General features: G+C 36.3%; 1 protein-coding gene across 1 annotated transcript in view; it reads right to left on the reverse strand.

The window, feature by feature from the left end:
* Window positions 1-9,767: 9,767 nt before the first annotated feature.
* SEC24A (SEC24 homolog A, COPII coat complex component) overlaps window positions 9,768-15,017 on the reverse strand; it is an 82,333-nt gene continuing 77,083 nt past the window's right edge. Inside the window, exons 22-23 of the mRNA XM_004384711.2 lie at window positions 13,029-13,132; window positions 9,768-12,391 (exon numbers count right to left, since the gene is read on the reverse strand). Coding sequence (XP_004384768.1) covers window positions 12,277-12,391; window positions 13,029-13,132 — 219 coding nt within the window. The 3' untranslated portion in view covers window positions 9,768-12,276. The remainder of the gene's footprint in view (window positions 12,392-13,028; window positions 13,133-15,017) is intronic.

Genomic DNA, 15,017 nt, shown 5'->3' on the forward strand with positions numbered 1-15,017 from the left:
GCTTTCTTGGTGGTATGAGGTCGCCAACTCTCTGCTTGCTTCCCTTTCCTTTTATCTCTTGTAAGATAAAAGGTGGTGCAGTCCACACCCTAGGGAAACTCCCTTTACATTGGATCAGGTGTGTGACCTTAGTAAGGATGTTACAATCCCACCCTAATCCTCTTTAATGTAAAATTACAATCACAAAATGGAGGACAACCACACAATACTGAGAATCATGGCCCAGCCAAATTGATACATTTTGGGGAGGACATAATTCAATCCATGACAATGACAATAGTAAAAAATCTAGTATCTGACTATTTTGCACATTAACTACAAACATCTGGCAGTAACAAAGGCTGAGGTGCAAAGCAAGAGTAACGCCGGCTGTGATGGTTAAGGTTACATGTCAACTTGGCTGGGCCGTGGTTCTCAATGGTTTGGCAGTTATGTAATGATGTAGTTATCCTCCATTTTGTGATCTGATGTGGTCATCCTTCATTTTCATGTAACACCAATTTTTGCATTACGACCTGGTCTTTGGAACCTAACCATATCGATAAGTAAAGAGTGGGTATATAGTTCACAAAGTTCATGTTCTGCGTCCTAGTGAAATGAGCAGTGTCTGGGGTCTTAAAAGCTTGCAAAGATACAACTATTAGTCTATAATCATCAGGAGCAAAAGAGTAAAAAGGAAACCAAAGTATCAGAGAAGAAACAAGTCTACAAGGCTAATAGCCTACATAAGCCACAGCCTCATCTACTCTGAGGCCAGAAGAACTAGATGGTGCTTGGCTACCACTCCTGACTGTTCTGATCATGACCACAATAGATGGTCCCAGACAGAATGGGAGAAAAATGTAGAACAAATCTCCAATTCTTAAGAAAGTCCAGACTAACTGGACCGGTTGAGACCAGAGGACTCCCTGAGACTATCACCTTGAGATGCTCTTTAAACCTGGATGCAAAACTATTCCCTGAGGTCAGCATATAGTGAAGCAACAAAGTGGCACACAAAATAAATGATATTATCTGTAAGTACACTATTCTACTAAAAAACCATCTACATGAGATCAAAAGGTCAACATGTAAAGCAAAAATGAGAAAATAACGGAGCAGGGAAACTAGAGTACTGGAAATGGAACAACAAGAACACAAAGAGAATGCTGATACACTGTGAAAAATATAACTAATGTCACTGAACAGTTTGTATAGAAATTGTCAAATGGGAAACTAATATACTGTCATGGATTGAACTGTATCCCGCAAATATATGTGCATTAGTTTGACTAGGCCATGATTCCCAGTATTGTGTGATTATCCACCATTTTGTCATCTGATGTGATTTTCCTTTGTGTTATAAATCCTGTCTCTATGATGTTAATGAGATGGGATTAGTGGCAGTTATGTTAATGAGGCAGGACTCAATTTACAAGATTAGATTGTGTCTTAAGCCAATCTCTTTTGAGATATAAAAGAGAGAAGTGAGCAGAGAGACATGGGGACCTCATACCACCAAGAAACAAGAGCCAGAAGAATAGTGTGTCATTTGGGCCCGGCGTCCTTGTGCTGAGAAGCTCCAAGACCAGGGGAAGATTGATGACAAGGACCTTCCTCCAGAGCTGACAGAGAGAGAAAAACTTCCCCTGCTGGAGCAGGCACCCTGAATTTGGACTTGTAGCCTACTGGACTGTAAGAGAATAAACTTCTGTTTGTTGAAGCCATCCACTTGTGGTATTTCTGTTATAGCAGCACTAGATAACTAAGACATTTACTGTGTAAACTTTCACCAAAAACATAATAAAATATTACTGAAAGAAAATTAAATGATAATCATAACTAAAATTCAATTTCTGGAGTTAAGGTTAGGCAGTAAATTTATACTTTATACCCCTTTCTACTCCATACAGTAAGTAACAGTTAATAATAACAATTAAAAATATAAAAAGAGAAAAAACATATTAGCTGGACTCAAAAACAAGAGAAACATCTCAGCAGATCAAAGTGTCAGAAACACAAAGCAATGTGGAGCTGAACTCAGGTGCTTGTTAGGCTGCAGGTCCAGAAGCAGCCAACAGCAGTGCATCCTATGGGGTAATAGGCACTAAAAGTTCTCCACATAAGAGACAGGGAGGACTGCTTGAAACCTGCCTTCCCTCCAGGAATGTTCAGAATAATAGTTGTTATTGAACCACACAGCCTTGGACTTCAGCTTGACAAGAAACTGAGCTTAGGGAGGCAGAAGAGAGGGCAAAAATTAGACTTCCCATTGTAGGTGGCTAGAATGGTGATATCCCAAAATCCAACAAACATGAAGTCATATAACACTTAAATTCTGCCAGTAAAATTAAAAATTAAAATAAGAATTCAGAAGGAATTAATTTTATGGAAAAATTTTTAAATGAGTATGTCTGTTACTGCTTAGACATAACCAAACACCACGCAGGATTGGTTTTATAGGTATGTAGGCTTAAGACCATAGTCTCGTGGGACAACTCTGTCAATTGGTACAATATAGTTCATAAAGTTTATATTCTACATCCTAGTTTGGTGAGTAGCATCTGGGGTCTTAAAACCTTGAGAGTGGCCATCTAAGATACAACTATTGGTCTCTATGCATCTGGAGCAAAAGAGAAAGAAACCAAAGACTCAAAGAAAAAACTAGTCTACAGAACTAATAGCCTGCATGCTGCATGGTCTCATCTATCCTGAGACCAGAAGAACTAGATGGTGCCTGGCTACCACTACTGACATTCTGACCAGGGACACAATAGATGAATTCTTTATAGAATGGGAGAAAAATGTAGAACAATACTCAAATTCTTAAAAAGTTCAGACTTACTGGACTGATTGAGACTAGAAGAACCCCTGAGACTATTGCCCTGAGATAACCTTTAACCTTTTAACTGAATCTACTCCCAAAGGTCACCTTTCAGCTAAATAATAGATTGGCACATAAACAATAGAAATAAATAAAATATGTTTGAGATGCTGGAAAATAAAGGAATTTCATTCATTAAAAACAATATATTATTGTACTCCAACAAATCTAAAAACCTGGAGGAAATGTACAAATTTCTAGAAACACACTACTTACCTAAACTAACACAAATAGAAGTAGAAATTCTAAATAGACCCATAAAAAAAGAAGAAATTGAAAATGTCATTAAAAAAATACTCCCAACAAAAAAAAAGCCCCAGCCCAGACAGTTTCACTGGGGAATTCTACCAAATATTCCAAGAATAGTTGACACCAATTCTACTCAAACTATCCCAGAACACAGAAAAGGAAGAAATATTCCCTAATTCATTCTATGAAGCCAGCATAACCCTGATACCAAAGACATCACAAAAAAAAAAAAGAAAATTGAAGACTAATATCCCTCATGAATATAGATGCAAAAATTCTCAACAAAATTCTAGCCAACAGAATTCAACAGCATATCAAAAAAATAATACATCATGATCAAGTGGGATTCATACCAGGGGTACGAGGGTTGTTCATCATTAGAAAATCAATCAACGTAATTCACCACTTAAATAAAACAAAGGAAAAGAATCACATGATCATCTCAATGGATGCAGAAAAGGCATTTTATAAAATCCAACACCCTTTCCTGATAAAAACTCTCAGCAAAATAGGAATAGAAGGGAACTTTCTTAACATAATTAAGGGCATATATGTAAAACCAACACCCAACATTATTCTCAACAGAGAAAGAGTGAGAGCCTTACCCTTGAGAATGGAAATGAGACAAGGATACCCATTATCACCACTCTTACTCAACATTGTACTGGAAGTCCTAGCCAGAGCAGTAAGGCAAGACAGGTGTCTTAGTCATCTAGTGCTGCTATAACAGAAATACCACAAGCGGATGGCTTTAACAAAGAGAAGTTTATTCTCTCACAGTCCAGTAGGCTACAAGTCCAAATTCAGGGCATCAGTTCCAAGGGAACACTTTGTCTTCTCTGTCAGCTCTGGAGGAAGGTCCTTGTCATCAGTCTTCCCTTAGTCTGGGAGCATCTCAGCACAGGAACCTCAGGTCCAAAGGACGCACTCTGCTCCTGGTACTGCTTTCTTGGTGGGATGAGGTCCTCATGTCTCTCTGCTTGCTTCTCTCTTTTATATCTCAAAAGAGATTGGCTTAAGACACTATCTAATCTTGTAAATTTCATCACTATAACTGCCGCTAATCCATCTTATTACATCAGAGTCATAGGATATACAACACAGGGAAATCACATCAGATTACAAAATGGTAGACAATCATACAATACTGGGAATTATGACCTAGCCAAGGTGACAGATATTTTTGGGGGACACAATTCGATCTTAGCAACAGAGAAATAAAGGTATCCATATTGGAAAGGAAGAAGTAAAACTATCCCTATTTGCTGATGACATCATCCTATACAGTCATCTCTGGGTATCCATGGGGGATTGGTTCCAGGAACCCCATGGATACAAAATCCTCTGATGTTCAAGTCCCTTATATAAAATGGCATAAACCCCGTTGTGGTCAAGTCAATTCAGACTCCTAGCGACCCTATAGGACAGAGTAGAGCTGCCCCACAGGGTTTTCAAGGAGCGCCTGGTGGATTCGAACTGCTGACCTTTTTGTTAGCAGCTGTAGCTCTTAACCACTACACCATCAGGGTTTCCATAAAAGGGCATAGTATTTGTGTATAACCTATGCACATCCTCTCGTATACTTTAAATCATCTCTAGATTACTTATAATACCTAAAACAATGTAAATGCTATGTAAATAGTTATACTGTATTGTTTAGGGAATAATGATGAGGAAAAGAAAGTCTTTTTTTTCCCCCCTGAATATTTTCAATCCGTGGTTGGTTGAATCCATGGATGTAGAAGCTACAGATACAGAGGACCAGGCTGAATGTACATAGAAAATCCCAGAGATTCCACAAGAAAGTTACTGGATCTAATGGAAGGATTCAGAAAAGTGGCAAGGTATAAGATCAACACACAAAAATCAGTTGGGTTCCTTTACACTAACAAGGAGAACTCTGAAAAGAAAATCAAGAAAATAATACCATTTATAATAGCCACCAAAAGGATAAAATACCTAGGAATAAACCTAACCAGGGATGTAAAAGACTTACACAAGGAAAACTATAAAATACTACTGCAAGAAACTAAAAGAGACCTACATAAATGGAAAAACATTCCATGCTCATGGATTGCAAGACTTAACATTGTGAAAATGTCAATACTACCAAAAGCAATCTATAGATATAATGCAATCCCGATCCAAATTCCCACAGCATTCTTTAATGAAATCGAAAAACTAATCACCAACTTTATATGGGAAGGAAAGAGGCCCTGAATAGCGAAAGCAATATTAAAGAACAAAGTAGGAGGCCTCACACTTCCCAATCTCAAAACTTAATGTACAGCCACAGTAATCAAAACACCCTGGTACTGGTTCAACGACAGATACATAAACCAATGAAATAGAATCTAGAATCCAGAAATAAATTCATCCATCTACAGGTAGCTGATCTTTGACAAGTGGTCAAAGTCCTTTCAATGGGGAAGAAACAGTCTCTTTAACAAATGATGCTGGCAAAACTGGATATCCATTTACAGAAAAATGAAACAGGATCCATACCTCACACCATACACAAAAACTAACTTAAAAATGGATCAAAAACCTAAATGTTAAAGCTAAAACTATAAAGTTCCTGGAAGATAACATGGGGACAAAACTAGGAGAGCCAATATTTGGCCTAAATAGTCTATTAAACACCAACTACAAATGCATGAACAACAAAAGACAAATTAGATAACTGGAACCACCTAAAAATTAAATACTTATGCTCATTGGAAGACTTTACCAACAAAAGTAAAAAGAGAACCTACAGACTGGGGAAAAATCTTTGGCAACACCATATCTGATAATGATCTGCTCTCTAAATATGTAGAAAACTTCAACAACTTAACAACAAAAAGACATAATCCAATCAAAAACCGGGCAAAGGACATGAATAGAACCTTCACCAAAGAGGACATTCAGGTGGCCAACAAACAGGTGAAAAGATGCTTGTGATCATTAGCATCTCTGAAGAGAGAGATGCAAATCAAAAACTACAATGAGATACCATCTCACCCTTGCAAAAAGGCACTGATCAAAAAACCAGAAAACAACAAATGCTGGTGAGATTGTGGAGAGATTGGAACTCTTGTACACTGGTGGTGGGACTCTAAAATGGTACAACCACTACAGAAAACAGTATGGTGCTTCCTCAAAAGCTAGAAATAAAAATACCTTATGATCCAGCAATCCCACTCCTAGGTATATATCCTAGAGATACAAGAGCAGTGACACGAATAGACAGACATATGCACACCTATGTTCATTGCAGCATTATTCACAATAGCAAAAAGATGGAAACAACCTATGTGCCCATCAACAGATGAATGGATAAACCAATTGTGGTAGATACATACAATGGAGTACTATGCAACTATAAAGAATCATCATGAGTCCGTGAAACATAACATGGATGAATCTGCAGGACATTATGCTGAGTGAAATCAGTCAATCACGAAAGTACAAATATTGTCTGGTCTCACTTTTATAAAAAATCAAGCATAGGTATACACACAGAAAGCAGAGTTCTTCAATGGTTACCAGGGATGGGAAGATGAGAGAGGGGTAATCACTTTCTAGACAGTAGACACTTCTTATTTTGCTGATAGGAAAGGCAATGTTCAGTATGGATGAAGTCTGCATACCCTGACTAAGGGAGACAAGAAGTATGCAAGAATAAGGGACAATTTCAGCAAACACTATAACATACAATTTTGAAACAACACTAATAACATCCAAAAAGTATACATGTGGTTACATAGGTAGCTATGTAGGTATATGTGTATAGGAAGGCATATGTGAGTACATGCACATGCATGTATAGGTGTATCTGTAGGCATACACATGTATATACATGTTTGTGTGTACTGCATATATATTCAAATATATGCATATATATATGAAATAAAGCACATAGGAGGCACTGTTACAGAGACTTCCTAGACATATCCAAACACCTCGCAGGATTGGGTTACTGCGTTAAAAGGCTTGGGACCTTAGTCTCCTGGGACAACTCGGTCAATTGTCATAACATGGTTCATAATGTTGTACATCCTAGTTAGGTGAGTAGTGTCTAGGGTCTTAAAAGCTTGCGAGCAGCCATCTAAGATACAACTGTTGGTCTCTACTCGTCAGGAACAAGACAGAAAGAAGGAAACCAAAGACTAAAAGAAGAAACTAGTCCATAGAATAACCCACGTGAACCACAGTGTCATCTAGCCCGAGACCAGAAGAACTAGATGGTGCTTGGCTACCACTACTGACCATTCTGACCAGGGATACACTAGAAGGCCTTGGACAGAATGGGAGAAAAATATAGAATAAAACTCAAATTCCTAAAAAATCCCAGACTTACCGGACTGATAGAGACTACAGGAACGCCTGAGACAACTGCCCTAAGATACCTTTTGAACTTGGAACTGAAGCCACCCCCCAGAGGTCACCTTTCATCTAAATAATAGATTTGCTTATAAAATAGAAAGTATCACCCATGAGTACTTTGCTCCCTTACATAATCAACTATATGAGACCAAATAGTTAACATTTACCCTAAAGCAAAAATGAGAAGGTAAGGAGGGGCAGGGAAGCTAGATTAATGGAAACAGAACAAACAGAATGGAAATAATGAGAATGCTGACACATTGTGAAAAAATGTAACCAATGTCACAGAACAATTTGTATGAAAATTGTCAAATGGGTACCAACCACTCTGACTGGGATCACAACAGAGGGTCCTGGTCAGAGCAGGAGAAAAATGTAGAAAAAAAAAATTCAAATTCACAAAGACTAGACTTAATGTTCTGATAGAGATTGGAGAAACCCCTGAGACTATGGCCCTAAGACACCCTTTTGAATTGGACCTGAAGCCATTTCCTGAGACCACCTTTCAGCCAAACCATAAAAACCTGTTGCCGTCGATTCCGACTCATAGTGATCCTAGAGGACACGGTAGAACTGCCCCAAAGGTTTCCAAGGAGCGACTGGCAGATTTGAACTGTTGACCTGTTGGTTGGCAGCCGAGTTTTTAACCACCATGCCACCAGGGCTCTAGCCAAACCATCGACAGGCCCATAAAATAAATAACACTTGAAAGGAATGTGCTCCTTAGAACCATCAATTATACGGGATCACAAGGGTAACATTTGCCCAAAAGCAAAGATGAGAAGGCAGGAAGACGTAGAAAATCACTATGAAAGGTAACGGGGAAACTAGGACAGGAATGGGGAGAGTGCTGACACATTGTGGGGAATGAAACCAATGTCACAGAACACTTTATGTACAAACTATTGAATGGGAAACTAATTTGTTCTGTAAATGCCCACTTAATGCACAATAAAAAATTTTAAAAAATTGCTGAATGGGAACATAGTTTGCCACGTAAACTTTCACCTAAAACACAATATTATTTTTTTCCTTTTTTTTTATTGTTGTAGTTTAAGTGAAAGTTTACATTTCAAGTTAGTTTCTCATACAAAAATTTATACATACATTGTGACCCTAACTGCTCTCCCTATAATGTGACAGCATACTCCTTTCCACTCCTGATTTCCCATGTTCATTCAACCAGCTCCTAACGCTGCCTTCTCATCTCACCTCCAGACAGAAGCTGCCCATTTAGTCTCATGTATCTACTTAAGCTAAGAAGCACACTCTTCACGAGTATCATTTTATATCCCACAGTCCAGTCCAATCTTTGAAGAGTTGGCCTCAGAAATTGTTTTAGTTCTGGTTTGACAGAGTCCAGGGCCATGCTTTCCAGGGTTCCTCCAGTCTCAGTGAGACCATTAAGTCTGGTCTTTTTACTATAATGAGTTCTACACCCCACCTTTTTCCTGCTCCATCAGGGACTCTCTGTTACGTCCCGTCAGGGCAGTCATTGGTGGTAGCCAGGCACCATGTAGTTCTTCTGGTCTCAGGCTGATGAAGCCTCTGGTTTATGTGGCCCTTTCTGTCCCATGGGCTAATGTTTTCCTTGCATGTTTGGTGTTCTTCATTCTCTTTTACTCTAGTTGGATTGGGACCAATTGACGTATCTTAGATGGCCGCTCACTAGCTTTTAAGACCCCAGACACCACTCACCAAAGTAGGATGCAGAACATTTTCTTAATAAACTTTGTTATGCCGATTGACCTAGATGTCCCCTGAAAGCATGGTCCCCGGACCGTACCCCTGCTACTCTGTCCCTCGAAGTGTTTGGTTGTATTCAGGAAACTTCTTAGCTTTGGTTTAGTCCAGTTGTGCCATCTTCAGCAATTGACTTAACATGGATGTACAACGTAGTTGGGATTGGCAAATTGTTTACATCACTTTAAATAACTAGTCGCTGTATGTAATCTCTTTCAATTAACTTTATTGGATAGCCAAATTCATAAATTAGCACAGATCAAATGATTATTTGCATGGGTTACAAATGACTCTTTTTAACAGGAATAAAACAGTGAAAATTACAAACTGTATAAAGGAGGACAAATCTTGTCTCTTAGCATTTCAGAGAAGCAAGATTTAACACAACACATTGAAGAACAATACATTTAAGAACAAAAATTTAATGTTACAATATTATACACTACTTTACAAAATTAAAATTTCTATATAAGGATTATATTTGTAGTAGTTAACAAAATCTTAAAATCACATTTGGTGGTCCCCTAGATAATAGCTGTTACACATCTTTGATTAGAAGAAATAAATCTTTTATTCTACTTATTGCAAAACAGTCTATTAGACTAAATACATTATATTAAATTAAAAAGAATGAAAATATATGCAAACTAAAACAAATTGTACTGCTTGAATGGATATTAGTATGTCAGACTCACAGAAATGTTATTTTAAAAATCCTAGAAATTAGAAAAATAGAGTACTTTTTATGGTAGAACTGTCACGCTCAGATTTAAATACCAAGATTGCCCTTGTCTTTTACTTTAGTAGTTGTAGATCTGTAGAAAATTCAAGGATCTTTCATGATAATTTACAACTATAATAAAAAAAATATGGCATATTGTAAATATTAGTTGCTTTACATCAAAAAGTAATACAAGATGAGACAGGAGGTAGTGCTCCACTGCCCCCCAAAAAAAAGAAAAAGAAAAAAACTAAAAATCACATTCAATATTGCAAAAAACTGCTTAACATCAATATCCCTAAAAGGTTCATTCATTCCTTCATTACCTGGAGATTGAAGATGAAGAGAAAAATATTGTGAACATATAAGGATTTTTTATGACCTGGCTATTATAAAATTATTCTAGACTGCATATGTTACACAATATCTAAAATAATTTTTAAAGTAAAAATTCTAAAGTAAATCTGTGAAATACCCTAACAAAGCATGTGGTAGTAACAAGAGTCATATCCACCTAAGGATGCAGTGAGGCACAAGGAAGATTACTGTCCCTAGAAGCACAAACTTTTCCCTCTGGAAGATCCTTTACTGTTAAGAAGGGACATACAAATATCAACATTTAAAATTCACATTAAGAAGAGAATTCGTTATTTTAAGAAAAACCAGTACATAACAGTGACTCTCAGTTTCTTTAAAAGAAGGGAAAATAAAAATTTATTTTAATTTGCTATAATTTGAAATTTGCTTCCTGAAAAATGAAGCTGTTTTGAAGAAAATCTGCAGTTCAATGTACAACTTGCACACTGAAAACAAACCTTAACACTGCTTAAGGGAGATGATATTTTTATAAAACACTATTATTCTGATCCAGCTGGCAAGCAGTAGCTGTATACTCTAGTGGGACCACCTTTTTTCCCATCCCAAAACAACTCAGCTGAAGTCAGCTCATGTTGATATAAACCTGAAAGTTACTATTTCATTGGTGATCATATGAGACCAAGATTGTAAACACATTTTCTAATCAATTAAACAAAAAATCTTTCCATCAAGTATTATACATTAACATCTTTTACTTTAAGAAGTTCATACAAGACAAACTGAATCTGTGAAAATTGAGCCAAACTCTTAAAGATATTATATCATAGCACTTTAAATATACAGATGTATAATTTACCTATTTGTAAACAAAATTCACTTAACAGTTTTCACAATAATATTTCTCTGGCTGAATCAAAAAAGCAGTCTCTTGAGCATGTTCAGAAGTCAAGTTTCTTTCATAACTTTAGTATTTTTAGATTTGTGTGATCTTAAAATCCACCAAATCAAACAGCAGCAATCATGCTTTAATATGTTTTTATATCCAAGAATAAAAATTTCTTATGAGTGACTTCCAATATAATTATTAAACTCCTTAGAAAAATGTTACTGATGCATTTAAGGCAGCATTTAAAACCTTTAGTTTCTTTCAGTCATCCTTATTTCACCAAAAAAACACTTTTATTATACATCATAGGGCAGAATTGTTCCAAACAAAGCCCACTTAAAAGATCATGATAATTACAGTTTTCCATCTCCCTATCGTCACTGCCCGGTCCCAATACATTTATGAAGATAGCTCTGATTCGTTTCACTGCAGAATAAGACAGAATGTCCAAGCATTAACTACAGTTTTCACTTCAAAGTGACTTTGTTCTTCAAGTATAGAGAATACTGACAGATTTTAAAGCTTGAATTTATTCATATTCTTCTTCTTAAGCTAGAGTTAGTTTACTCTAGTTTTAGTTAACGTGATGATCCTTTCCTTCCTTAAAAAAGAAAAAACAAAACAGGTATGGGGGATAGATTCTAGGTTTTCTACATTCTATTCCATTCTAATTCTTTTTTTTATTTTAAAAAAAGATCATTGTCAATAGATTTATAACTTCCCTGCAACACTTAGTCTTGTGAGGCTTTAAATGTAGCAGCCAAAAAATTCAGAAAATTAAAAAATGACAAATATACATTTTGAACACAGAAGTCTTTATTTTACAAAATGTACTTTGCCTCTGTAATATTGTCTCATCTCTTATTTCAATCCATAACAATGCAAACATAATTGGCAACAAAGGAAAAAAGGTATCCAATCATATATAGACATGTTTTGAATTGAAAAATACCGTATATTTAGAATTGCATGTTTGATTCTTGGCTGTGGTCCTTTATTTGCTATAGTTTGTTGAAATCACAGTGAGAACATCTTAATCATCACATTAGTCCAAAAACCTCATAGAAAAGGAAGATATTACACATTCTCAGGTGTTTCACATTATGTAAGCCAAATTTCTTCATTTGCTCATTTATTCACTTGCTGCTGTATATGCAAGAGGAATTCATAGTACGATAATGCAGATTCCGTTCTGTCTTCTACCATGTTTTGAAGGAAGGCTGCCTTCATTGGACTCTCCTCCCTTAGGAATAAAAGGTAAAAATATTTGTGTACATTAGATAAAATTTAATAATAAAATAAACAGTAGTTTGTCACAATGCTTTTGGCATATTCCGATAACCACTGTAACACTTACCATACGAATAGCTACTTCTACGTGCTTTCTCTGGCAATATTTGGTAGATAATGATAACTTCATGTTGTGTAGGGGATAAAGTTTATAGTGGAATTAAGAGCAATGGTTATGTTTTAACTAACAAGTTCATCAGAAGCTTAGGAATTCCAATTCTTGTGACATAAAACACACACTGGATATAAAGCAATATTTAGTATTTACTATTTATCGAGAGGAGCCCTGGTGGCACAATGGTTAAGCGTTCAGCTGCTAACCAAAAGGTCGGCAGTTCAAATCCACCAGCCACTCCTTGGAAACCATATGGGGAAGTTCTACTCTGTCCTATAGGGTCGCTATGAGTCAGAATTGACTCGATGGCAACAGGTTTGGTTTATTTATTGAAAAGAATTCTTTTTCTTTTTCCTATATTCTTCTAAAGAGTTTGCTTAAGCAATAAGTCACATACGTATCTGATTTCAAAACAGGCCCTTGCAGGGGGCAAAACTAATTATTTCACTACAAGTAAATGAAAAATTCAACTTACCTTATTACATAAAGTATTGCAAAAAATGGTCTCTGCTCTCTAAGCCAAGAGATGAAAGCTATTGTTCTGGCAGATTCTGGTGTATCAAGTTCAGGAATATCTGTCTGTTAAACAAAAACCAGTAATATCCAACTTACTCTAATCGTATGTCTAACGTATAATCTACAAATGCTTCTCAAACTTTAACATGTATGTGAATCACATAGGGATCTTACTGAAATGCAGATACTGTTTTAGGAGGTGAGGAGTTGATATTCTGCATTTCTAATAATCTCCCAGGCTCTCTCTCCATACTACATGCTACTTGGCTGGAAACCACAATTTTCTAGTAAGGATTTAGAACAAGGGTTCGTAAACTTTTTTCTTAGAAAAAGATGCATACTAACCTTTATTATTGTTTCATTTACATAAACTGATACAGTATCTTTTAAATTTTATTGTGGTAAAATACATTAAACAAAAATTTTGCCATCTTAACCACTTTCAAGGGTACAATTTAGTGACATTAATTTCATTCATAATGTTGTGCAACCATTACCACTACCCATTTCCAAAAACTTTTCATCAATCCAAACAGAAACTCAATACCCCTTAGGCAATAACACCGCCTTCTCCTCTCCCTCCAACACCTAGTTGTTGTTGTTGCTATTACTTGATGTCAAGTCAATTCCCACTTATAGTGACCCAATGTGGCAGAGTAGAACTGCTCCATAGGGTTTTCTTGGCTGTAACCTTAAAGGAAGCAGATTGCCAGGCCTATCTTCCGCAATACCACTAGGTGGGTTAACCTTTAGGTTAACAGTCAAGCATAAACCGTTTGTGCCACCTAGAGACCTTCCAGTCTCTGGTAACCAGTAATAAACTTTTGTCTTTATGCATTTGCCTATATTAGATATTTCATATAAGTAGAATCATATAATATTTTTCCTTTTGTGTCTAACTTATTTCACTCAGCGTGATGTTTTCAATGTTCACCCATGTCGTAGTGTGTATCAGAACCTTATTTCTCTTTATCACTGAATAATATTTCATTGTATGTACATACTGCATACTCCATTCATCTGTTGATGGACACTTGGGTTGTTTCCACCTTTTGGCTATTGTGAATAATGCTGTAGTGAACATGGGTGCATAGGCAAATTTTTTCTGAAAGGACCAGACACTAAATAGCTTAGGCTTGCAAGTCATTTGCCTTCTGTTCCAGCTACTCAACTCTGCCATTAAGGTAGCCATAGACAATAAATAAATGAATGTGCATGGCTACGTTAAAATAAAACTTTATTTAGCTTGCTGAACCCTGATCTAGAGGAATCTCCTAGCTCTACTCTTCATTCTATTACATCTAGAATTGATTCATTCAGGTGGTTATTACAAATACGGACCATTTCTCATCTCCTTGCTACTTAAAACGCCTAGTCATTCAGTCTAGTAGTTTTGCTCAAGGCCTAAAAGCCAGCATTTATCCCAGCTATAATCCTGATATATGTGTCTTTTAAATACATGAATACCCTAGTGACTTCTCTGAATCGAGTTAAACCCATAAATATGAAAAAATGTTGACATAAAACACACATTCCAAACTTGGTTACAAATTAGTAGTAGGGATTGAAATATATGACACTATAAATAAGACCATCTGCTATAATTCTAACTTTACAATTCAAAATTATCTAAAACGCTATATAGTTTAACAAGTGCTTTCTCATGCATCCTTTCAAATATTCCTCCATAAGCAAAGAGCGTTCTTATTTTAAAAATGAGGCTATGAGGCTATTAGTGACTTGTCCAAGGTCACATAGCTAGTGATAGGCAGAGTCTATTATTACTGTCTGCAATAATCAATATTAATTCAACTGCCACTGACTATGAGTCATTTGCTAGGTACTCTAGTGTGGCAACTAGCTTATTTCTTACTCTACAGTGGCAACTAAAGGGACCTGGCCAATAAATGTTTTGTTATATATATTTCACCAAAAAAAAAAAAAAAAA

Source organism: Trichechus manatus, unplaced genomic scaffold (genome assembly GCF_000243295.1).
Source record: "Trichechus manatus latirostris isolate Lorelei unplaced genomic scaffold, TriManLat1.0 scaffold00127, whole genome shotgun sequence".
Taxonomy (NCBI): domain Eukaryota; kingdom Metazoa; phylum Chordata; class Mammalia; order Sirenia; family Trichechidae; genus Trichechus; species Trichechus manatus.